This window comes from Callorhinus ursinus, unplaced genomic scaffold (genome assembly GCF_003265705.2).
Source record: "Callorhinus ursinus isolate GAN/ISIS: 27379988/994484 unplaced genomic scaffold, GSC_fseal_2.0 scaffold4, whole genome shotgun sequence".
Classification (NCBI taxonomy): domain Eukaryota; kingdom Metazoa; phylum Chordata; class Mammalia; order Carnivora; family Otariidae; genus Callorhinus; species Callorhinus ursinus.
Genome location: NW_027397066.1, coordinates 54,291,607 through 54,317,581, shown reverse-complemented (window position 1 = coordinate 54,317,581; position 25,975 = coordinate 54,291,607). Strand labels below are relative to the sequence as shown.

The 25,975-nt window shown below is 36.5% G+C and overlaps 1 protein-coding gene across 4 annotated transcripts in view; it reads left to right on the top strand.

The window, feature by feature from the left end:
- Positions 1–25,975, top strand: part of CENPC (centromere protein C) — a 79,156-nt gene that overhangs the window by 9,810 nt on the left and 43,371 nt on the right. For 3 of the 4 annotated variants that reach the window (XR_012377933.1, XM_073891756.1, XM_073891755.1), the window contains exons 3-10: positions 278–348; positions 1,065–1,159; positions 3,651–3,756; positions 9,131–9,416; positions 10,336–10,551; positions 13,087–13,607; positions 21,730–21,921; positions 22,509–22,555. Coding sequence is in view for 3 of the 4 variants with exons in the window: in XM_073891756.1 (XP_073747857.1) it covers positions 278–348; positions 1,065–1,159; positions 3,651–3,756; positions 9,131–9,416; positions 10,336–10,551; positions 13,087–13,607; positions 21,730–21,921; positions 22,509–22,555 (1,534 nt within the window). In the remaining variant the exon portion in view is untranslated. The remainder of the gene's footprint in view (positions 1–277; positions 349–1,064; positions 1,160–3,650; positions 3,757–9,130; positions 9,417–10,335; positions 10,552–13,086; positions 13,608–21,729; positions 21,922–22,508; positions 22,556–25,975) is intronic. The other variant, XM_025887461.2, reaches the window with a different exon arrangement.

Sequence of the window (25,975 nt, the reverse complement as noted above, 5' to 3'; positions counted from 1 at the left end):
GATATAGCAGTAGTCTAAAATGGCTTCAGATGTGGCTCTTCAGTCAAGGAATATAATTGTTAATGTAGATAACGACATACCGCTTCAGATACTTTTCTTGAAACTCTTGGACTCTCAAGTACTTGTTTTGTCTTAGATAGTGAAGGTTATATTTTTCCCATTAAGTAAAATGAAATTTTATAATGAGATATGAAATTTTCAAAGTAGATGGTAACATAAATAGCAAATATCTTCTGGAAATGATATGTAACATTTTCCCTTCATTCCTTCTTATTAGAGTACCTGACATTAATTCGAAGCAAGGCCAGAACATACTGGAAATCTTACAAGACTGTTTTGAAGAAAATAGTAAGGCATCTTCAAGATGGACTTTGATGGTTGGGTTGGATGAAAATATAAATTTGTGATATTAATTGATATTAAATTCAGCAAATGCATTCTAACATTTAAATATATGTAAAATATTTTCCCAGAAATGTTGAGTACATGTGCAGTCCTTTGTGTACTTCCTGTTACACTGAGGATAATAGTAGCAAAAATGAAAACAATTGTCATTTCCTTTAGTTCATACTAGATTCATACTAGATATAGTACTCTGGGAGTCCATAAATAATTATCATACACAAAAGAAAGTTATTTCATGTAGTGGGAATAAGTGTGCAGAATTCTTGGATCTCTAAGAGATAATGTTTGATGATTTGCAGTTCTTTCTACAGAAATGAATTATGGCAAAACTTTTCAAAAGTGCTGGTCAGCATCAGAAGGTATTGAAATAAGAGAATAGGCCAACCAAAGAAACAAACACAGTGGAACAATATTTCTTCTATATAAGCTCTGAAAAAAGAGCTAGTACATTATTTCTTCAGGAATGTTGTTTGCCTTTTTCAGTTCCTGATGCCTTCTAGGAATATTTGAATGTTGAAGTGATGTCTGTACTTAATTTTAAACTAATTGTTTTTAAAGAGTTGACAGACTTCTTCACATTTCATTTAGGGCTTCTTTTAATTGTAACTAAAAGATTTTATATCGTATTTATTTAAAATTTTTTTTTTGCTTTTTTTAAGGTCTTGCCAAGGACTTTAGCACAAATTCTACAAAATCATTGCTTTACTCAACACCTAAAATAGGAGACATTTGTATTCAGTCACCAAGGAAAGAGGTAAGTCAAAAAGAAGAGCTTTAATATTTTAATGAATGAAGCATTACACAATATAGTTATGTCTATTTTAGTTGTTTTTAAGTCTTATTCTTAAAAGGGAATCCTATATTCCCACTCACTTTCTTTATAATTTAGAGGTGTTTGGTGAAAATTTTGACTTGATGTTTCATGTGTTTGAAATCGGAGGTCTGGGTGTAGAATTATCAAATTATAACACAGTCATTTTTCACCCCTCCTAAAATAATAGTTGAATTAGGTTTTTAGGAAAGTGGACAACTGCTGAAGTTCCTAATCCAGGTTGGCAAATCTGGTTATTTTCTGAAAACCAAAGTTGATTTATTGCTATAAGGACAATGAATCTTTTATAGGTTATATCTTAAGAGGATAGGCTGACCTAACTCTACAAAATAGCAAACTTTCAAATAGAGTTTGTGAAGCTAATGAATAAAGACAAGTTATTCAAAAGTACAATACAAATTGGAAAGAAAAATTATGTAGTGTAGAAATAACATTCATTAGAAACTTGTATAAACACTTAATTATACAGTTGACTCTTTTTTTTTTTTTTTTTTTTAAAGATTTTATTTATTTATTTGAGAGACAGAGAGAATGAGAGAGAAAGCACATGAGATGGGGGGAGGGTCAGAGGGAGAAGCAGACTCCCTGCTGAGCAGGGAGCCCGATGCGGGACTCGATCCAGGGACTCCAGGATCATGACCTGAGCCGAAGGCAGTCGCTTAACCAACTGAGCCACCCAGGCGCCCCTATACAGTTGACTCTTGAACAACACAGAGGTTAGGGTTGCGGACCCACCCATGCAGTTGAAAATCCACTTATAACTTTTGACTCCCCAAACACTTACCTACTAATAGCCTACTCTTGACTAGAAGCCTTACTGATAACATAAACAGTTGATTAACACTTTGTATATGTATTATATATTGTATAGTTATAATAAAGTAAGTTAGAGGGGCGCCTGGATGGCACAGTTGGTTAATTATCTGACTCTTGGTTTTGGCTCAGGTTGTGATCTTAGGGTCGTGAGCCCCACGTCAGGCTCTGAACTTAGCACAGAGTCTGCTTGAGACTCTGTCCGAGAGGGACAGAGTTTACCCCTCTCCTACTCTTGCTCTCTAAAATAAATAAATCTTACAAAAAAAATAAAACTAGAGAAAAGAAGTCTTAAGTTATAAGGAAGAGAAAATATATTTATGGTACTATGTTATATTTATTGCAAAAAATTGTGAGTAAGTGGACCCTCACAGTTCACACCCTTGTTCAGGGGTCAGCTATATATAGCCTTTGGTTCCAAGGAATGAAAACAGATCCATTTCTTTCAGAATTGAGAGACCTTCTTTAATGTGGTAAATTATATTACACTGATTTTTGAAAGTTACATCAACTTTAGTTTTCTGAGATAAACCACTATCTTGAATTTTCTGTTCATCATTCCCATCTTTTTTTTATAGTTGCATAATGACACAAATGACATTTGTGTCAGCACTTCCTCCTTTACCTCTGACAGAGGTCCCGCTATTATCCATATGTTGGGTGCTTCACTAGAAGGACTCATGAGACTCATCATATAGTTGTTCTTGTGACTGAGATTTATTATAGCCAGGTAGGATACACAGCCAGCTTGGTAAAGGAAAAAGACACCTCAGGCAGAATCTGGAGGAATCCATGTAAGGCTTTCTATGTTCCCTGCAGAGTCCACACAGAGTGTACTTGTTGCTTCCAGCAGTGAAATGTGTACGTCCTGTCTTTCTGCCCAGGGAAGCCTTCTGAGACTTAACCCATTTTTATTGTGGGCTGGTTACATAGGTACCCTCCGCCCACCACAATCCTATACTCCCTGAAGGAAAAAAAGCAGGTGTTCACTATAAATCACATTTTTGTACAGTCTAGGCAGCTGGCATAGTAGGTACAACCTTATCAGCTGGTAATGGAGGAAACGTTCTGAAAGCCAGGTCCTAGGTGCCAGCCAAGGGCTAGCCCTGCTGTAAGCAACTTCTTTAAATGATCAGGCACGCTATGTTAACTCCTCCATTGAGTTAATCCCTAAAATATATATATATATGTATATAGTTTTACATGTATCCACTTTGAACTTTATGTAAATGGGATTATGACATATTTCTGTGACTTGATTTTTTTTTTGGTTAACAGTCATTTATTTCTGTTGCTGTAGTTTAGTCATTTCACTGTTGAATGTGTGATGTTGTTATAGGACTATACAATAATTTATCCAATTTACTGTCAGAATAGGTTTTTTGCTGTTCACAGCAGCATTGTTTCTGTGTTAGGTTATTTGAGATTTCAACTTTACTAGGTAATGCCAAATTGTTTTCTAAAGTAGTTAACTTCAGTATACAACTTTACCAGCTGGTTTATTGTTTTATATACTTGGGGTTTTTTTCCAATTTAAAACCAAATGTATTTAATCAGAATTACTAATTTTTAATAGGTCTAATGTTATATATCTTTTTAGGCTCAGTGCCAGAAATCTCATCCGAAGTCAGTTCCAGTTTCTTTAAAGAAGAAAGAGGCCTCTCTGCCGTTCATTGTAGAACCGAGTGAAGTTGTCAACAGATCAGGTTGGTGGCATCCCCATAGATGTTATTTGCTTAGACATAATTAAAAGGAGATGCTGAAGGTGTTGCATGTGTTGGCTTGAGTGACAAACTCACAGGTCAGCCTAGGCAGAGTGGTCAGTGTTTGTTTTTTTTTAAACATGAAAAATAAACTTTATTTGAATATTCATTTCTTTGTTTTAGTGGTAAGAACATTGATTATTAGGATATGGTAAGAGACATTAAGTAAGAATTATTACAGAGGCTGTAGTTTTAAGAGTTTTCAAATAGATTTTTTTTTTTAAACAAATGATTAATATTATCTCATGTAGTTTCTGTGGGTCAGGAATTGAGAAGCAGCTTAGATGGTTCTGGCTTGAAATCTCTCATGATGAGGTGGTGGTCAAGATGTTGGCCGGTGTTGCAGTCATCTGAAGGCTTGATGGGGGCTAAGAATATATTTTCCAAGATGACTCATGTGGGGCTGGATGCAAGCAGGAAGCCTTAATTTCTTCTCACATGGCCCTCTCCATGAGCTTTTTGAGCATTTTTTTTTTTTAAACTGAGGTATAAGTGGCATGTAACATTATGTTAGCTTCAAGTATACAACATGATTTCAATATTTGTATACACATGGTTTGTGTTCTTTTTCTCTCTTCTTTTGTTCATTTCCTTTAATTAGTTATGTGCTGCAACTTCTGAAAGTTTATCTACATTTTTCAAATTAGAAAAGTCCTTCATTTGAAGTAAGCCTCAAAGATTTAAAAAAGTAAAGCTACTAATTGTTATTCCCATTGTCCTGCTGAGGTAAACTTTGAATGAAAACATATATAAATGTACGCATGCATGTGTGTGCATGCTTTCAGAAAAAGCTTTACAATTTTCTTTTACACCAGCAGTGTAGGAAAGTATATCTTACCTGATAGATCATTTGCTATTTTATTTTTTTTTTTGCCAGTTTGATCAGTATTATATGATCTCATTGTCACCTTAGTGTCTATATCTGTGATACCCACTGAGTTTGGCACCTTTTTATATATTTATTGGCTATTTGAATTTCCTTTTTTCTGAGTTGTCTATTCATATCCTTTGTCCATTAGTTTTTTCTTGTTGATGAAAGGTCTTTGAATTGAGTATCTATAACTGTTGATCTATAATTTGTGTGACAGATATTTTTCCAAATGATCCCTTGACTTTTACAGATTTTGTTTATAGTATCTTTAACCATATGATGAGTAAGATTTTTTATTTTCATTGTCAGATGTGTGACTTTATAGCTTTTTTTTTTATATATAGCTTTTTTTTTAAAGATTTTATTTATTTATTTGATGGAGAGAGAGCGTGCAAGCAGGGGAAGTGACAGGCAGAGGGAGAGGGAGAAGCAGATTCCCTGAGGAGCAGGAGCCCAATGCGGGGCTTGACCCCAGGACTCTGGGATCATGACGTGAGCTGAAGGCAGTCGATTAACCAACTGAGGTGCCCCTGACTGACTTTTATAGTTTTTGACCTTGTTTTGGTTAAAAGGTCTATCTTATCCTAATGATATATATAGAATCTTAGATTTTCATCTTTTTAAAAAAATTTTTTATTTAAATTCCAGTTTGTTAACATACAATCTAATATTAGTTTCAGGTGTACAATATAGTGATTCAACACTTCTATACAACACCTGGTGCTCATCACAGGTGCCTTCCTTAGTCCCCATCACCTATTTTACCCATCCCCCCACCCACTTCCCCTCTGGTAACCATCAGTTTGTTCCCTGTAGTTAAGAGTCTGTTCTTGGGGCGCCTGGGTGGCTCAGTCGTTAAGCGTCTGCCTTCGGCTCAGGTCATAATCCCAGGGTCCTGGGATTGAGCCCCGCATTGGGCTCCTTGCTCAGTGGGCAACCTGCTTCTCCCCTGCCTGCTGCTCCCCCTGCTTGTGCTTGCTCTCTCCCTCTCTGTATCAAATAAATAAATAAGAATTTAAAAAAAAAAAAGTCTGTTTCTTGGTTTTCCTCTTTCCCCTGCACCCCCCATATGTTCATTTGTTTCTTAAATTTCACATATGAATGAAATCATATGGTATTTATCTTTCTCCGACTGATTTATTTCACTTAGTATTATACTTTCTGGATCCATCCATTACTACATTTTGTTTTATTCATTTATCCATTGATGGATATTTGGGTGGTTTCCACTTTTTGTCTGTAGTGAATAATGCTGCTGTGAAGGAGAGCATACAAATATCTTTGCAGTCTCTGCTTTCAGTTCTTTTGGGTACATACCCAAGAAAGGAATTACTGGATCACATGGCAATTGTATTTTTAATATTTTGAGTAATCACTAAACTGTTTTTGTAGTGGCTGCGTCATTTTACATTCTCATCAGCAGTGTGTAAGAGTTCTAATTACTCCACAGCTTCACCAATACTTGTTATTTTCTGTGCATGTGTGTGTGTTTTGTGATAATAGCCATCTTGTGGGTGTGAAGTAGTATCTCATTGTGGGTTTGATTTGTTCATTGTCATTAGGGATTTTTTGAGTCATTAGGGAATTTTAAATTAAAATGGTAATTAGATACCACTGCACACCCAAAAGAATGGCTAAAATCTAAAAAACTGGTTCTCCTTTGTAACTCAGGAGAAACAAATGAAAATCAATTTATAATTGATTGTTAAAGCATTTTATGAAGGATGCTTTAAAATTCTTATTAAATAATTTCAACATTTGATTCATCTTGTTTGTTTGTGTCCATTGATCATAATGTTTTTGTTCAGGTTGTGTTTTTCTGGCTTTTGGTATAATCAGTCATTTTGATTGTATTCTTGACATTTTGGTTATTATTTTAGAAGACTCTTGATTGTATTTAAATTGTTATAGCGTATAGTTGCCTTGTTTTGGCTTAATGTATAGGTTCTTGCTTACTTTTGTGGATTTTATTTCCAGTGTCAGTTAAGTGTTTAGAGTCCTAGCAGTTGTATTTTAGTCTGTTTCATTCCTGATGCTGCTGAGATTCCTCCTCAGTTCTTGCTGGTGCTGTGTCAGATGAATGGAAGGTGCTTTCCTGAGTACCTCATGTCCTCATTCACTCAAATGAGGGTTGGAGTCAGAACCTGTTGGGATTGGATCTTCTTAAATGACTGGGTGGAGGACAGGATGGGGGATGTAGTGTTCTTTTATGTTCTTCCTGCCTTAGATTAGACTACGTTTGGGGCCCTCATTGTGAAGTAAGGTCTGGGTTGTTGATACTAACAGTGATTCACACTGTCACCTTGGTCTGTGAAGCAGTGGCTGGGAAGGGCAAAGACTTCACTGCTTTGCAGCTGTTTGTGGAGCATACGGCCTGCTGTCTTTGACTTGAAGTGGGGACTGGGTTGGTCTAGGGACAAGGTTAGTTCAGGACTTCGCTCCTCTGCTACTGCTGTCCCATAGACATTATGGGGTGGGGCCTGGCATGGCCCAAGGCTTTGCTGCTTTTACAAGGCCACTGCAGAATGGAGTATTGAGTGGCCCAGGTTGTGGAATGGGAGTTGGGGTTCCCCACTAGGTCTCTGTTGTGTTTGCCTTCTCCAAGTCTTTTTTTTTTTAATATTTTATTTATTTATCTGACAGAGAGACAGCGAGAGAGGGAACACAAGCAGAGGGAGTGGGAGAGGGAGAGGGAGAGGGAGAAGCAGAAGCAGGCTTCCTGCCGAGCAGGGAGCCCGATGCAGGGCTCGATCCCAGGACCCTGGGATCATGACCTGAGCCGAAGGCAGACGCTTAACGACTGAGCCACCCAGGCATCCCTGCCTTCTCCAAGTCTTTTGGCCAGAGAATGCAGGGTATTTTTACCCCAATGCCTATTTGTGGTTCTGGGTTACACGCTTCTCTAGAACCCAGTCTGGGGATACATGGGAAATAAAGGGAAAACACAGAGGATTCACCATATTCTCTCTTGTTGCTTAAGACTTGAGGTTCCTAGCAAATATACCTCTTTCCTTCCAGCTTTTAGAGTTCTGTTATTGTTGTTTGATGGATAATTACCAGGAATTTAGTTTAGTTATATCTAGAGGGAAAAGGAGAGAAAACTGAGTATACTGTCTTTTTCCATAACCTTCCAAAAGCCCCTTTTTGATTGTATTTAAAATTTTTAAATCTTTGCTTTTTTTTAAAAAAAAATTTTTTTTTTTATTGGAGAGAGGGAGAGTGTGTGGGGGGTGGGGGGAGAGGGGCAGAGGGACAGGGAGAGGGAGAGAGAAACCCAAGCAGACTCTGTGCTATGTGCGGAGCCCAGTGTGAGGCTCTATCTCACCACCCTAAAATCATTACCTGAATCAAGAGTCGGACGCTTAACCGACTGAGCCACCCAGGTGCCCCTAATCTTTGCTTTTTAAGAGTGTGAATCAATATGAATACTCCCCAACAGTTCTACTTTTTCTTTGACATTTGAAGGTATAAGGCTAAGAGAATATGTATATTCTTTATATACATGTATATAAAGGTACATGTATATATGTATATAAGCTTTTATATATAAAGTATATTTTTATATGTATACCTTTACATATATATATGCACATACAGATCTTTTATATATCTCTATACATATCTGTTATGTCTCTCTATGTGTATGTGTGTGTATAAATATGTGGTCTAGCCGCCTTAGTTTACTGACTCTTTTTTTTTTTAAAGATTTTATTTATTTGAGAGAGAGAGAGAGAGAGAGCACATGAGAGGGGGAGGGTCAGAGGGAGAAGCAGACTCCGTGGGACTCCAGGATCATGTCCTGAGCTGAAGGCAGTCGCTTAACCAACTGAGCCACCCAGGTGCCCCTAGTTTACTGACTCTTAACCTAAAGATCGAATCTCATAATTTCTCTAGCATTACTTCATTATTTTAGTTGTGTATAGATTTATTCAAACCTTGGGTAAATTGACTATCCATAGAATTGTGAATTTTCTGTTTGAAAATTTTTGTCACTTCAAAACTTAAGAGCATGGAACAAATACATCTTTTTTTTTTAAAGGTTTTTTTTTTTTAAGATTTTATTTATTTATTTGCCAGAGAGAGACACAGCGAGTGAGGGAATACAAGCAGGCAAGCAGTGGGAGAGGGAGAAGCAGGCTTCTCGCTGAGCAAGGAGCCCAATGCGGGGCTCAGTCCCAGGGCCCTAGGATCATGACCTGAGCCGAAGGCAGACACTTGACGACAGCCACCCAGTCGACCCCAAATACATCTTTATATTCATTAATTTCATGAATTAGAACTTTTAAAGCACTTAGGTATTTTACTCATAGATCTTTGATTATAAACTTAATGAAAGGTGAGTCTTCTGAAAACTATATCTAGTTATTGCTGCTGAATTTTAAAAAACACATTTGGTTCTAATATTATTTAAAAAAATTTTAATATCTTCATATAATTTTCTTCTAGTTCAGGACCATGAAGTTCATCAGCAAATTTTGGCAACTGATGTTGGTTCTAAAAAAACACCTGACTCGAGAAAAATGTCAAGTAAAAAACTAAAAGATCATCCCAGTGAAGCTGATGAGAAATTGTACTTATCTGTTGGCTCACCTTTTGTTCTTTTGGATGCAAAAGCTTCTGTATCGCAAAATGCGATTCCATCTATTGCCCAAAAGAGAGAGACCTACACTTCTGAAAATTCAGTGAATACATTGTCTTCAAGTACAGAGATTTCTCTTAAAACCAGAAAAAGGTGAATTTTTATTTATTGAAATAATATGAATCCTACTTAAAAATTTTTAAGTTATTTATTTTTAATGTATTTTATGGTAAATATTGAGGAATATTAACATGAGAAGAGCATAACATAGTTCAGTTTGTATTCAGTTTATATTTAATAAGGAAGGCTTAAAGTATACTTCAGAGAAGTTTGTGGGTAAACATTTCTATAGTGTATGAAAAAAAGTATTTTCTTATAATATGTTTTCTCTAACTTCCTAAGAGTATTTTCTCTATGTCATTTGTAATTACAATGGTAGATATATATCGGGTCATTTCTAGGATAGCAAAGGGTAAGTATTTTGAGGATGAGTTGTGGTAAATCCATGTCTATTTCTTGGGGCTCATTTTGGCCTTTAAGAAGCAAAGTAGATCAGAGTCCTTTGCTACTGGGGACTTTTGCAGTGAGTGTAGTTAATGTCTGTGTAGTGTCTTGTGTAGTTCTTAGAGCCAAGGAGTTAAGTACATTCTAAGATTTTGCTATTCAAAATGTGGTATGTGGCTCAGGATCAACAGCAATGCATTATCTGGCAGCTTGTTAGAAATATAGAATCTCAAACCCTATTCTAGACCTACTAAATCAGAATCTACATTTTAATAAGGTTCTTCAGATGATTCAAAATCTTACTAAATGTTTGAGAACTAGTCCTCTAAGCTACAGATTTCCTTGGTCTTTTCTCTTACTTTTTTATTGACAAATAAGAAATGTAATTTTCCTGAGCAATTGCCTTGTGTATTTTAAGAGATTACAAATCAGAATTTGTGGACTTTAAATAAAGGACTAGTGAGAAATTTTGTAAGTGGTCTCTATGGTTACTGAAAGGGAGTTCAGGAAAATTCCTAACTCAGCAAACTGTGAGAGTATTCAGCTTGCCTTCCTTTTAAACTTTTAGGTTAAACTTTGAAGATAAAAATGCTTTGAAGAAAGTAGAAATAGCAAATAAAGTATCAGAAATAGAGGATAAAGTATCAGAAGAACCACAAGAGAGGAAATCGTCAAGAACATCTCAGAAAAGAGTATCAGATTCAGAAGATGAAATTCAGCCACAAACTAAAAAGAGTTTTTCAACATTGTTTTTAGAAACTGTAAAAAGAAAAAGTGAATCCAGGTGAGTTATTAAGAAACTGTCTTTTGAGGCATTTTTCTTTTATATTCTGTGAACAATATCAAGGATTCTTAATGCTATTTAACTAAAAGTTAACCTTAATTGGTGCAAATTTTAATTGAAATTATGCCTAACCCTAAGGAGAGTATAGTTTCTTACCAGCAAATCACCCCCAAAGCCATCATTAAATACTTACTAAATTAAATGTGAAAGAAAGTAAGTTTATTCAGCATTCATTGCTTTCATTGCTTATTCAGTGCTTTTGCTCATTAGCACTTTCTAGTTTGAATGATATCAAAAAATGAGGGTAGTATTTAGAAATAGAATTATGTTGTGGTGTATTTCACTATTAAGAGCTTTAAATCTTCTTTCCTTTTCTTCTGCTTGTATTAAAAGTATAGTCCTAAAATAAATTTTAATCTGCTCTTGCCTACTTAAAAACCTTCAGAGGTTCTACTGTGTCCACACAGTGATTCTTAACTGTGGCTGCACATTGCAGTTAACTAGAAATAATGGCAGCAAGGGATGGGAACCACTGGCCTATAAAAACTTTAGATTTGTCTGCTGGTATTTACAGCCTTCACTCTCCCTAGTTCGCTGTTTCTGGCAACTTGGTCATACACATTTGCATTTGTCCCTGTTTTGGCATGCCATTTTCCCCTTTCATGTGCTAGTCTCCCTTTTTCTTTTCTGGTGACATCTGCTTCCTGGTTCTTAGATGGCTGTCTTCTTGCTATAACCTTACATGGCAAGAACGTGGCAAGGGGGCTTTCTGAGGCTTCTTTTATTAGGGTATTAATTCTATTCATGAGTGTTTTATCCTCATAAGTTAATCACTTCGTAAAGGCCCCACCCCAAATACCATCCCATTGGGGATTAGGTTTCAGTTTATGAATTTTGGAAGTATATAGACATTCAGTCTGAAGCAAGTGTCAACGTTATTTCCTAAGGATATCTTCAGTTTGAATAATCTTGATGTTATGGAAGTCCATTGAAGTAGAATAGAGGAGCAGATTTAGAGAATTCTTATTTATTTATTTATTTATTTATTTATTATTTATTCATTCATTTATTTATTTGACAGAGAGAGAGAGAGAGTGCACACACAAGGACAAGCAGGGGGAGTGGCAGGCAGAGGGAGAGGGAGAAGTGGGCTTTCAGATGCGGGGCTCAGTCCCAGGCCCTAGGATCACGACCTGAACTAAAGGCAGATGCTTAACCGACTGAGCAACCCAGGCACCCCTAGAGAATTCTTACTGGCTGATTTAGGAAGCACTACTTCTTTATATATAAAAACTAACAGATATTATGAGTTATATACAGTAAAGCAAATTAAACCTATTTATAACAGATTGGCTATTTCTTTAAATGTTGAAAAGTAACATTTCTGTTTAAACATTCATTCATTGTGTTTTCTGTTTATATTGACTTTTTCATTAGATTTTCTAGAGTTTTCTAATTATATAAACTTAAAAAACATTACCTAATAGAAGATAGTATATTTCTTAGCATATATACACACACACACACACACACACACACACACACACACACACATACACATATATGTGTACTATTTTACATTATAACAGTTTGAGATTAGGGAAGTAGAGAAGGCATTTTCATTTCATAATCTTTTTGTATATCTTATTAGTGAAAAGATAGAAAAAGCAGACACAATAATGGTTAAGCATTCTTACTCAAGTGGAAAAGGCAGAAACAGGAGTGCATATGCTAGATTCAGAGTTTGGATGTTTACCCTAAGTTTTTACTTATGCATATCTCACTTCAGTATGTGGTTTGCTTGAAGCTGTTCTTATAAAAAGGAAGGAAATGCAAGAGTCCATCAGATTACTATCCTTTAAATAATTCCTTCCTTCTCTAGAAAGCTTTCCCAACTAATTGGAAGAGATGCTGTTTAATCCCAATTTGCCTGCCTTTCTAGATACTTTCTATTTATTTCTATACCATGAATGCAATATTTAAAACTTACTTGAAAATGTATGTGAATTATTCAAACTTGGAATGAATTTTTACATAATATAATTTAGTGCATAATTTAGTAGTATTTTCTTAGAATATTAGACTTGAAGATGTCTTGGAAATAATCTTATTTTGGATGTGAAGGAATCTGGCCCCTAAGAGACATCTATACAAACATAATTAGCATAACATTACATATAACAATGGCATGCATCTTTGGACTGTCCGTCAATGTATCTGGGCTATGTTTAACACATCTCTGGGTTTCAGCTGTACAGTATATATAGTGGGTTGGGGCGGCATTAAAATTTTTGATGTCTAGGCTTCCTTCCAGCTCTAAATTTCTGTGATCTCATTAGTGTTATAAATGAATATAGTCAGGCATTATAGAAATGTAAAAGAAGAGGATTTTCAAGGGTAAGGGAAAATTGAGGAGATGTACACTGTTCTTTAAAAGATACATAGATTTTATTTCCTATATAGATTATTTTCTTCACAAAGCAAAGGTAAAAACTTATTTTTTGAGCTATTATTTATTATAACATCCTATTTTAGTCCTATTGTTAGGCATATAGCAACTGCTCCACTTCACTCATCTCCTTCAAATGACCTGAAGTTGTTAGAGGATGAATTTATAATTGATGAATCAGAAAGAAGTTTTGCCAGTCGATCTTGGATTACTGTACCCAGAAAGGCTGGGCCTCTGAAACAGTGCACAGTATACCCTGCAGAGAGCTCTGCACTCCTTCAAAGTAAGAAGTCGAGAGAAAAACATCACAATGTATCACCTACAACTTTGATGAGTGACAAACATTCTGACACAGATTACCCAATAGAGAAATCTCAGCCCTCTGAACAAAAAAGACTGGGTAGGAGTTGTGCTTTGACAAATGAACTGGAAAATCATAGATCTACAAAATATGAAATGTATTGTGAGAATGCAGAGAAATCATCTGGAAAGAAAAGGGCTATAAAACAAAAACAGAGAAGAAAATTTAAGGACAGTATACTTGAAGAACAGGTTGATGTGGAACAATCTAAAGATAAAGATAAAAATACGTTACATATCACCCAAGGTAAGTTACAGAGAAATTCAGACAAATATGGAAGAGTGTGAAGAGATGATAAATGTTGATATTTCCAAAAAACAGATGCTGCCTGTGGGTAAGTGTTTTATATTAAGTATAACTGAACATTATTCCACCACTTTATGTTCTTGTAATATTTCTATTTAGCTTTTGGAAGTAGGCAAAGTAAACCTAAATCTATAGGCTCTTTTCTAGCACCTCTATTTTACATGTAATTCAATTCTTTTTTTTTTTTTAAAGATTTCATTTATTTGAGAGAGAGAGAATGAGAGATAGAAAGCACGAGAGGGAAGAGGGTCAGAGGGAGAAGCAGACTCCCCGCTGAGCAGGGAGCCCGATGTGGGACTCGATCCCGGGACTCCAGGATCATGACCTGAGCCGAAGGCAGTCGCTCAACCAACTGAGCCACCCAGGCGCCCTACATGTAATTCAATTCTGAGTCACTTGAGTTTTGTGTAGCTTCTAAGAAGATGGCAGTATATATATAAAGGGAAGAGTGAAGGGAAAAGACTTGTAAACCGGATGGTTACCAGAATATGAATAAGACAACATCATATATTCTTTGAGGTTTAGTAAAATACAAACTGGGAAAGAAAAACCCAAGATAGTATGGCGCTATTTCTTTTTTTTTTTAATATTTTATTATGTTAATCATACATCATTAGTTTTGGATGTAGTGTTCCATGATTCATTGTTTGTGTATAACACCCAGTGCTCCACGCAGAACGTGCCCTCCTTAATACCCATCACCAGGCTAACCCATCCTCCCACCCCTCTCCCCTCTAGTATGGAGCTGTTTCTTACAGGATAAAACTCCATACTCTTCTGTTCCATCATTTACTCATTTGTCTAACATTCAGTAAATTGCCAGACACTCTATTAGGCACTGAAATTACAAAGATTACTAAGACACAATCACCATTAAAAAAAAAATCAATCTAGTAGTGTCTGTAGACTAGTGGATATATACACATATATTCAGAGGATGATAAGAGAATTACAGAGAACAGTTGTCTAAGTAATATCTCAATGGATCTTTTTATCTTGGATCATTATATTATTTATCATCCAAACTGGGACACTTGAGAATGAGAGGGGTTGTCAGGACAGGAAGCACAAACTGGGATTGTCTCAGACAAAGTTGGATATGGTTATGTCATCATTGTATAGTGATTGAGGTTTGTAATGATGACACTGGCATGAAGAAAAGATGCATTTATGTTCTTTGTACCACTTTTTAAGTAATAGAAAAGGTAGTTATTCTTATAGAATTTCTTTAGAATAGTTAGTGGAATAGAAAACACATAACAATGTATTAGATACTTTATATTTGCAAAATATAATTTAATCCCTCTTGACAATCCTGTAAGTTAGGTGATAACACTCACAGTTAAAAAATACTGCCTCACAATAAAAAAATTTAAAAAAAAATACTGCCTCAGGATCTGTTGCCTGGTTAGAGCCTATATTTTTTCAGCACTATCAAGAAGTTTTGAAATAAGTGAAAATGTTTTCGATACTGATTTGAAAAAACTATTGGTTAACCATAAAACTCTTTTCACTAGAATAGGATTTCTACCTAGAGGTCCTAGATGACTATAATATAATATAATATTGCTGATACAAAAGGGAGAGAGAGTATATATTAAAGCATAGTATTTAAGCTAGTTTTTATGAAAAGAAATTCCACTTCAATTATTCAACTATTTTAGCTTTCTTTTTGTATAATCTACAACATAGACTTTATATCACCTGAAATAATAGTTGTTCAGTTTTGTCTGTGTGTACCTTTGTGTATTTGAAAAATTCTGCTTAAAATAAAGGGGAAAAAAGCCACCTTTTCTATTTTGTGGCCCTCTCTTGTAAATGTCTGACATGTCCCATGTTATTATTTTAAAAAAGATTTTTATTTATTTGAGAGAGAGAGCACAAATGGGGTGGAGAGGGATAAGCAGACACCCCACTGAGCAGGGAGCCCGGTGAAGCTGGGCTGTATCCCAGGACCCTGGGATCATGACCTGAGCCGAAGGCAGACACTTAACCAACTAACCCACCCAGGTGCTCCCCCCATATTATTTTTACTGGATTCTTTCCTCCCTTCCTTCCTTCCTCCCTCCCTCCCTTCCTTCCTACTTTCCTCCCTCCCTCCCCCCCTTCCCTTCCCCCCTCCCTTCCCTTCCCTTCCCTTCCCTTCCCTTCCCTTTCTCCCTTCCCTTCTCCTTTCCCTTCCCCTTTTCCTTCCCCTTCCACTTCCCCTTCCTCATTAGCAGCTGGCTATTTTTTTTTTTTAAAGATTTTATTTATTTATTTGAGAGAGAGAGAGAATGAGAGATGGAGAGCACGAGAGGGAAGAGGGTCAGAGGGAGAAGCAGACTCCCTGCCGAGCAGGGAGCCCGATGCGGGACTCGATCCCAGGACTCCAGGATCATGACCTGAGCCGAAGGCAGTTGCTTAACCAACAGAGCCACCCAGGCGCCCCTGGCTATTTTAAGAAAATATAAAGAATCTGACTAAACTGAAGTTATATTATAGGAAAATTTTTTTTCTTATTAATCCTTTAAGTAGAATATTAATTCATAAAATTTGAAGGTACAAAATTTTGATTATCCTAAGTTCTTAGGAAAAAACATTTTATCAAGAAAGTATAGGGGTTAAAAAAAAAAATGTGTAGGGGCGCCTGGATGGCTCAGTTGTTAAGTGTCTGCCTTCGGCTCAGGTCATGGTCCCAGGGTCCTGGGATCGAACCCTGCATCAGGCTCCCTGCTCATCTGGAAGCCTGCTTCTCCCTCTCCCCCTGCTTGTGTTCCCTCTCTCCCTGTGTCTCTCTCTGTCAAATAAATAAATAAAATCGTAAAAAAAAAAAAAAAGTATACTTGAAGGATATTGTTTAATTATAAATGTTAAACATTTATTAAGTACCTGCCAAATTCTTCACACTGATTTTCAGATATATTAAATTCTTTATCTAGATTGGTTAGTGAAAATAATGTTTGATAAATTACCAATTGCATTTATTTTCTATCACTGTCATAACAAATTACCACATACTTAGTGACTTAAAACAGCACACATTTGTTATCTTACAGTTTTTATGGGTCACAAGCCTGAAATAGATCTCACTGAGCTAAAATCAATGTGTTGACAAGGTTGCTTTTCTTTCTAGTGATTCTAGGAGAGAATCTGTTCCCTTGTCTTTTCCAGCCTTGAAGTTGTTTATATCCTTGAATCCATGGTTCCCTTCTTTCATCTTCAAAGCCAGCAATGCCAGCCTTCTCACATTCCCAAATTCTTTTGCTTCTTCTTCCATTGTCCTGTCTTTCTGACCACTAATTTTAAGAACACATATAATTAGATTGGACCAGCCTAGATAATTCAGGATAATCTCCCTATTTTAAGGTTTATACCTTTAGTCACATCTGCAAAGTCTCTTGCCATATAAGGTAACATTTTCACAGATTTTGTGGATTAGGGTGAATACATTTTTGGCCAAAATGAATATATTTTGGAAGGATATTATTCTGCTAATCATATCAGTTTTCAAAGACTAATATGAAAATGATTTAATTCCAAGGATATTTTTAGGCTGAAGATATTTTTTTCTTTAATTCGAAAGGCACTTGACAAATTTGTATTGCCTAAGCTAATGATTTATGTTGAGGCAGTGGATTTCCACTTCTAATGTCTCTTAGGCTTCTCAAACTGGATGTATTAGAAACTAAATTCTTCCAAGCTTGCTCCTGCTTTAGTTTTCCTATCTTCATAAATGGGACCATAATAAATTTAGTAGCTCAGGAAAGAAATCTGAATCATCTTTGACTCCTCTTTAGCAACCTGTATAAAGTTTGACTTTCATATTTGTTACTTCTCTCCATTCCTCTTGCTTTTCTTCTTGCCAAGTTAGAGTCATTTATTTCTTAGATTATTGTAGCAGTTTATGTACATACCCTCTGTCTTCTCTCTACTCTCCAGATTCATCTCCTGGGTTACTTTATAATGAATTTCTCCCAGTTCCATGAACAGAGTACTGTCTCAACTGTGGGCCTTTTAAAATGCTGTACCTTTTGCTGAGAAAAATTTTCCTAAATGTACTCTGTCCCCTACCAAGCTTTGTACTCAGTTTAAATATCACTTTACTTGATTATTACTCCCTATCCCGGTATGTTCCTATATATGCTCCAGTAACATCCTTTTTATTTTATCAAACATAAAATTACTTGCTAAATTTCCATTTTTCCTTCTGGCAGTTAGACTGAAAGTTCCATGAGAACAGCAACTATATCTGTCCTATTCCTAAAATACCCCTCAGATCTTAGCCTTAACAGTTATCTGTATGGGTCATTGGAATACATTATTATTATTATTATTTTTAAGATTTTATTTATTTGAGAGAGAGAGAATGTGAGCAAGAGGGAGAGAGACTCTGAAGCCGACTCCATGCGGAGCGCAGAGCCCAGTGCGGGGCCCAATCTCACGACCCCGAGATCATGACCTGAGCCGAAACCAAGAGTCGGACACGCAGCCGACTGTGCCACCCAGGCACCCCAGAATACATTATTATTATTTTTTAAAGATTTTATTTACTTATTTGACAGAGAGCTACACAGCGAGAGAGGGAACACAAGCAGGGAGAGTGGGAGAGGGAGAAGTGCTTCCCGTGGAGCGGGGAGCCCGATGTGGGACTCGATCCCAGGACTCCAGGATCATGACCTGAGCCGAAGGCAGACGCTTAACAACTGAGCCACCCAGGCGCCCCAATACATTATTATTAATGACAGAAGTATTACTCTATTTTGGATGAATAATTTTGCTGTGTTTATTAAAACATCCAACCTTCGGAAAGATACTCCTTTACGTGTAAATATGCAAAATTTCCTGTAGTTAATGAAATGTATCACTTCTAAGTCACCTTTTTTTCTGGCCATTGCCCTACTTAGGACATATGTTCCCATAGTTCTAAGTCAGCTCTCTTCACGTTACCATCTGTTCATATATCAGTTGTATCTTCTGTGTGTGTTCTTGTTTATTAGTTTTCTAAATTGTTTGTCATTCAGTTTCTGATTTTCCCTGATCTGGAATTAGTTTCTGAAATAATTGGTTTGTTTTCGACTTTGATACTCTTTTTCTGTGTCACGGTCTGAATCAGTCTTTCACGATAGCATTTTCTTCCTGAGATTCTTTTCCCCTAAATCATTGTTCACATTGATTTTTTTTTTTTAAGTTTATTCATGAACATGGGCAATTTCTGTCATCATGAGCACCTCTCATTTGTTAGGACAGTTCCTGAGGGGGCGCCTGGGTGGCTTAGTCAGTTAAGCATCTGCCTTCAGCTCAGGTCATGATCCTGGGGGTCCTGGGATTGAGCCCCACATTGTCGAGCTCCTTGCTCAGTGGGGAGTCTGATTCTCCCTCTCCCTCTGCTGACCCCCTCTGTTTTCTCTCTCTCTCTTTCTCTCTCTCAAATAAATAAATAAAATCTTTATTTAAAAAAACAGTTCCTGAGGATACTTTTGATAAGGGAAAGAAAAAAAGGGGGAAATAGAAGAAAAGGAGTTGGAGAAGAGAAAGGAGGGTGAACATATAGGAGGCCTGAAAATGATGCTCACTGGTGAGGATTCTTGCAGTTGTACAGGTAATTCCTTAAACCCACTAATCAGTGGCAACCATGTTGAAAGTTCTCCTTGCTTTAGTGTTTTATAAACTGACTCTTTATTATTTTCTATATCCATTCCCTAAAATATGTTCTTTATTATCAAGATTTGCTATCTGTGGTGGCTCTCCAAATACCTCCCATTCTCATCAATTCTAGCATATTGGTTAATTCCCATATTAAGCACAATATTGGTAAAGTATATTCTTTCCTTTTTCATCAACTTTTCTTGTGTCTGGTTCAGATCATTAAGGCTAATGTTTTCCTTTTACTCCTTTTATAAGCATAAATCATTCTCTTTATCTTAAATTCAGAGTTGCCAAATCCTGTAACTTATTCTCAGACTGGACTCAGAGAGTTTTACTGCTGTAAGGGATCTTGACATCATTTGGTTCGTTTTCTATCTCTCTACTCCTCAATCAAATTTACCTGGGAGATTGACTAAAACAGCAGAACAGTGCTTTTCAAACTTGCATATGCATTTGAATTCCCTGAGGATTTTCTTAACATTTTGATTCATAAACCAGCTTAGTAGGTCTCAGGTGGGACCCAAGATTCATTCATTCTTTCTTTCTTTTTTTTTTTTTTTTTTTAAGATTATTTGGAAGAGAGAGAAATAGGGCAAGCAGAGAGACGGGGAGGGACAAGCAGACTCCCTGCTTAGCACAGGGCCTGACACTGGGTTTGAGCTCATGATCTGAGAGCATGACCTAATCTGAAATCCAGAGTTGGACGTTTAACCAACTGAGCCACCTGGTTGCCCCCAAATTCTGTATTTCTAAACAGTCTCTTCCAGGTGATGCTGATACAGCTGATCTGTGAAGCATACTTGGTGTATCAAAAACGTGGGTCCTATCTAAAATAGCTCATGCTGGGAAGTACTTTTGCCAGTTTCATTGCCTACTGTAACATTGGCTTCACCCTGAGTTCATATTTCAAGCCTATGTGCCAAACACAATGTTATATGCTACATATAGTAAAGATGACAAGATGTAGTTTTCATTATAGCCTAAACACTAGCTAATTTCTGATGCTATAATATTTTGATTCTTTTTTTTGTTTGATTTCCTTCTGTCTTTATTATTTTTTTTTAAGTTTTTTTTTATTTATTTATTCATGAAAGACAGACAGAGAGAGAGAGAGAGAGAGAGAGAGAGGCAGAGGGAGAAGCAGGCTCCCAAGGAGCAGGGAGCCCGATGCAGGACTCGATCCCAGGACCCTGGGATCATGACCTGAGCCGAAGGCAGATGCTTAACCATCTGAGCCACCCAGGCGCCCCTCCTTCTGTCTTTATTGATTACTTTTCCTCATTTCATCTATAAATTTTGGTGATTCTTTCCATATTCCCCGTTTAATAGTTTGCCCTTTGCTCTTCCTTTATATTCATTCCTTGAGAAAATTATTCCTTTGCTTTAGATATCATCTCCATCTGAATTATTTCCCCAAATTTACCTTCTTAGTGAAGTCTGGTCTTATATTTCCCATATTTCCAGGTTTCAACCTGTATTATGTTCTCCTTTCATCTTTTTAAAAAGTTCTGTATAGTTTCATATTTAATTATGTGGTTATATATAATACCTGCTCTATTGGTCTTATATACTTTTATGTAGTTTGTTTACTCCATGAATATTTCCTACTTGATATGAGTTTAATTCCTTCTTTGGACCAGAAGTCTTTGTCTCAGTTGCTTAATAAATGATGGTTTCTTGACTTATTTGATGATCAAGAAAATTTTCCATTCTGTCTACTAACACCTAATATTTTAAACCTATTTCTGAGAAAAAGAAATTTTCCATTTTGGTGATTGTGCCCCTCTTAACTGTAATATTTGTATTGAAATATCTTGTATTTCCCTGATTTTTTCTTCTTCTGATTGTCAGCCACAAAAAACAAACTAGAATTGATTTCACTCTTCTGTTAGATTCTTTTCTTACCCAGTTGTCGTGGTAGTGAAATGAGGTTACTACTGACACCAAACCTTTTCATTAGCTATGTATTGCTTGCCATATTCATTGTTTCTTTTCATTCTCTTTTCTTTTTTAAATTCTATTAACAAAAATAATGGTTTTCCATTATTTGAATCTCCTCTTTCAAAAATTAGATTGACAAAATAATGATTTAATTCAAAACAGAAAAGCAGTGGTTACCTTTTTTTTTTAACTTGGAACATTGGTAAGTAGTTGGAAGAAGCCATATATTTTTCTTTTTCAGAGTGTACTCAATTTTTTTGGCTTAGGAGTATGTTAGTTATCAAGCAATGTGAAAAGTTTATATTTAACTGACAGAAACAGATCTTATTGAGAACATTTGACTTAAAAAAAAAAAGAGATGAAAGAAGTCCACAGAATAAATTTAAGATATTCCTATAATTGAGAGGGTTGTTTTTTTTTTAACCTATTGTGATTTTCTGAAAACTCTTTGGTTCCATAGATGGTAAATTGTTTTTTATGGTTTTCTTTGTAGGAAGCAAGAAAAATAGCACCAATGTTCCTTATACAGAGACTCAGAAAAAAGATAAAGAATATAAAAAGAAGCATTTTCCCAGTGGGTCCAAGAAGAATAAACTTGTACCTGATGAAGTGACTTCAACTATTACAAGAAGTCGAAGAATTTCCAGGCGTCCATCTAATTGGTGGGTGGTAAAGTCAGAACAGAGTAAGTATTTTATTTAAATGATGTTCATTGAGAGCTCCAAAAAGTCATTCTATAAGAGGCTTTATGTTTGATTTATACTCCCATTTTCCACAGAAAACCTAATGAGGACAAAGTTAAGTTGAGTCATTAATAGAAATATTAAGTCATTTAAGTGTGAAGATATTGGGCTCTACTATATATTGTATTCTAGATATAGGGATATAGCTCTGGAAAAACAAACTCGTACTCTCATGAGATTTAACATTTGAGTGGAGGAAGACCAGCAATATAAGTGTATAATTCACGCAGTGATGGGCAATAAAGAAAAATTAGCCTGGTGATGGGTATTAAAGAGGGCATGTACTGAATGGAGCACTGGGTGTTATACGCAAACAATGAATCATGGAACACTACATTAAAAACTAATGATGTAATGTATGGTGATAAACATAACATAAAAAAAAAAAGAAAAAAGTGATAAAGGATAGAGATGGGAAGTAGAGGTAGAAGTGGGGTGGATAAGAAGGTAGAAGTGGGGTGGATAAGTCGATAGAAGTGAATAATGTTTTTGTAAAAGGTAGTAATAAGAGTCCATTTTGGTCTTTCAGAGCATATATCTCAGGAAAATGAAGAGGGGAACCATACAAATAACTTGGTGTGTAACATTTCAGACCAAGGGAACAGTATTTGTAAAGGTGCTGATGGAACATACTTGGCATGTTTGAGGAATTCGAGAAGGCTAGTATGGCTAAAGATGACTACGCCAGGAGAGATGAAGTCAGAGAGGGAGGCTGTGATAGACAGTTTAGATGAAGTGTATTGGGAAGCTACTAGAAGATTTTAAGCAATGAAGTGACTTGATTGAGTCCTCTTTTAAAAGAATTATTCTTTTTTTTTTAAATTAAGAGACTTTTAAAGAAATTTTTATTTATTTATTATTTGAGAGAGAGAGAGAAAGTATACGAGTGGGGTGAGGGTCAGAGGGAGAAGCAGACTCCCCGTCGAGCAGGGAGCCCTGATGCAGGGCTTAGATTCTGGGACTCCGGGATCATGACCTGAGCCAAAGGCAGATGCCCAACCGACTGAGCTACCCAGGCACCTCTAAAAGAATTATTTTTACTGCTACATAGAGAGGAAACTAGAGCATGGATACTAGTTAAGAGATTGTTGGAGGGAAGAGATGAAAAGTGGTTGGATTTGGTACTAACACATTGGAGTAAGAGAGAACCAGAAGTCTAGGATGACTCAGATTTTTTTTTTTTTTTTTTTTTCCCTGAACAGATAGAATAAGGGAGCTCTACTCTTTACTGAATGAGGGAAAGTATTAAAGCAGATTTGGGAAGGATGTCAAGATTTCAGGTTGTAATAAATTAATTAGGTATCAACGTAGATACATTGAGGAAATAGCCTGGTAAATGAGTTTAAAGTTAGGGGGAAAGATTTGGGAGGACATATAATTAGGAACTTACCAATATATAGATGATATTTAAAACTTTAGGACTGCTTGAAATTCCTAGTGATAGACTGAACCTAGAGAAGAAAGAAAGCCAAGGATTGAGTCCTGGGAGACATCCAATGCCAGGAGTCAAGAGGGAAAGGAGGATCCACCAAAAGAAACTAAATAGTTGCAGTTAGTAAGGTTAAAGGAAACTGAAGAGAACTTAAGGTCATGGAAGCAAAGTAATGGAAGCATTTTAAGGATTGAGTGATGAACTGTTAAATACTGCTGATGGCTTGAAGTAGATGAGAGTTAAGAACTGACAATATAATTTTGGCATGTGGAGGTTGTTGGTCACTTGATAGAAATGATTTCTGTGGAATGATCAAATCAAAGGCCTGATTGAAATGGTTTCAAGAGTAGGAAGTGGGGAAGGAGAGATAGTAAGATGAGGAAGCATAGAGATGTGGGGTCAAGGGAGGGTCTTTTTTTTTTTTTATAATATACAAGCTGTTATGTCAGTTTATCTGCTCATTTAAAATAACCTGATAGGGCACCTGGGTGGCTCAGTCGGTTAAGCCACTGCCTTCGGCTCAGATCATGATCCTGGAGTCCTGGGATCGAGTCCCACATCGGGCTCCCTGCTCAGCAGGAAGTCTGCTTCTCCCTCTGACCCTCCTCCATCTCCTGCTCTCTACCTCTCATTCTCTCTCTCTCTCTAATAAATAAATAAAATCTTTAAAAAAATAAAATAAAATAAAATAAAATAACCTGATAGTGGGCACCTGGGTGGCTCAGTCGTTAAGCGTCTGCCTTCAGCTCAGGTCATGATCCCAGGGTCCTGGGATCGAGTCCCACATTGGGCTCCCTGCCCGGCAGGAAGCCTGTTTCTCCCTCTCCCACTCCCCCTGCTTATGTTCCTGCTTTCGCTGTGTCTCTTGCTGTCTCCGTCTTTGTCAAATAAATAAATAAAATCTTTAAAAAAAAATAAAAAAATAAAAAATAAAATAAAATAACCTGATAGAATGTGGAGAAGGGAGAACCCTCTGGTACTGTTGGTGGGAATGCAAACTGGTGCAGTCAGTGTGGAGAACTATGGACGTTCCTCAAGAAGTTAAAAATAGCTGTGACCCAGCAATTACAGTACTAGGTATTTACCCAAATTATATAGAAATACTAATTCAAAGGGATACATACACCCTGATGTTTATAGCAGCATTATCTACAGTAGCCAAATTATGGAAACAGCCCAAGTGTCCATTGACAGATGAATGTATAAAGAAGATGTGGTGTGTATACATACACACACACATACACCCACATTCCCACACACCCACACAACAGAATATTACTCAGCCATAAAAAATAAAATCTTGCCATCTGCAATGACATGGATGGAACTAGAGAGTATTATGCTAAGCGAAATATATCAGAGAAAGACAAATACCTATGACTTCACTCATATGTGGAATTTAAACAAAACAGATGAGCAAAGGGGAAAAAAAGAGAGATAGGCAAACCAAGAAACAGACATTTAACTATAGAAAACAAACTGATGGTTACCAGAAGGAAGTGGGTAGGGGGAAAGGTTAAATAGGTGATGGGGATTAAGGAGTACACCGGTTGTGATGTGCACGGGTGATGTAAGGAGTGTTGAATCACTATATTGTACACTTGATATATTGAACTAATATTATACTGTATATTAACTAACTGGAATTTTTTTTTAAAGATTCCATTTATTTGAGAGAGAGAGAGATAACGAAAGAGAGCACAAGCAGGGGGGGAGGGAGAGAGAGAAGCAGGTTCCCTGCTGAGCGGGGAGCCCCAAGTGGGGCTCTTATCCCAGGACCCTGGGATCATGACCTGAGCTGAAGGCAGATGCTTAACTGACTGAGCCACCCAGGTGCCCCTACTAACTGGAATTTAAATAAAAACTTAAGAAAGACTCTTGAATATAAAAAATAAAAAAAAAACAAAAAAAAAACCCAACCTCCTAGAAAGTTAGAGTATAAATATAGGATCACAATCCTTGAATGGGTAAGGAGGGGACTGTGATGCAGTACACAGATGGAAGTAGGTTGGTAGAGTTGATGGTGAGAAGATGAATATGTACTCTTCTGACCTTTTTGTTTTCTCGATGAAGTAGTAAGCAAGGCCATCAGGTGAAAGTGTAGTGAGAGAAGTGATAATGGTGTCCTGAAGTTTCCTTACAGCAAGAGGATACAAAGCAAAATCAGAGAAAAAGTACATGGGCAAAGTCTGAAGGAGTCCTCTCTCAATGGACTCATACCAGAGGCATTTAGTTCTTTTGGCAATGAATACTAATGATGGATGAGTGAAATGTTACCTACTTGGGAAGCTCATTAGAGATTTAGTGCCCAAGATTTTTACTGGAGGTGGTCACCTAGGCACCCTCCACCTAGTATGTGCTAAAATTCCAGACTCCCTGAAGGAAAGCAAGAATTTGACATAAATCGTATTTTTTTGTAAAGCAGTTTAGGCACACTAAACCACATTTATCAGTTAGGAAATGATGGGAACCCTCTGAAATTAAAGTTCCCAAATACTAGCCAAGAGCTAACTTTGCAAGCAGGTCTTTCTAAGGATAACATTCTTAGGTCTGCTATGCCAGCT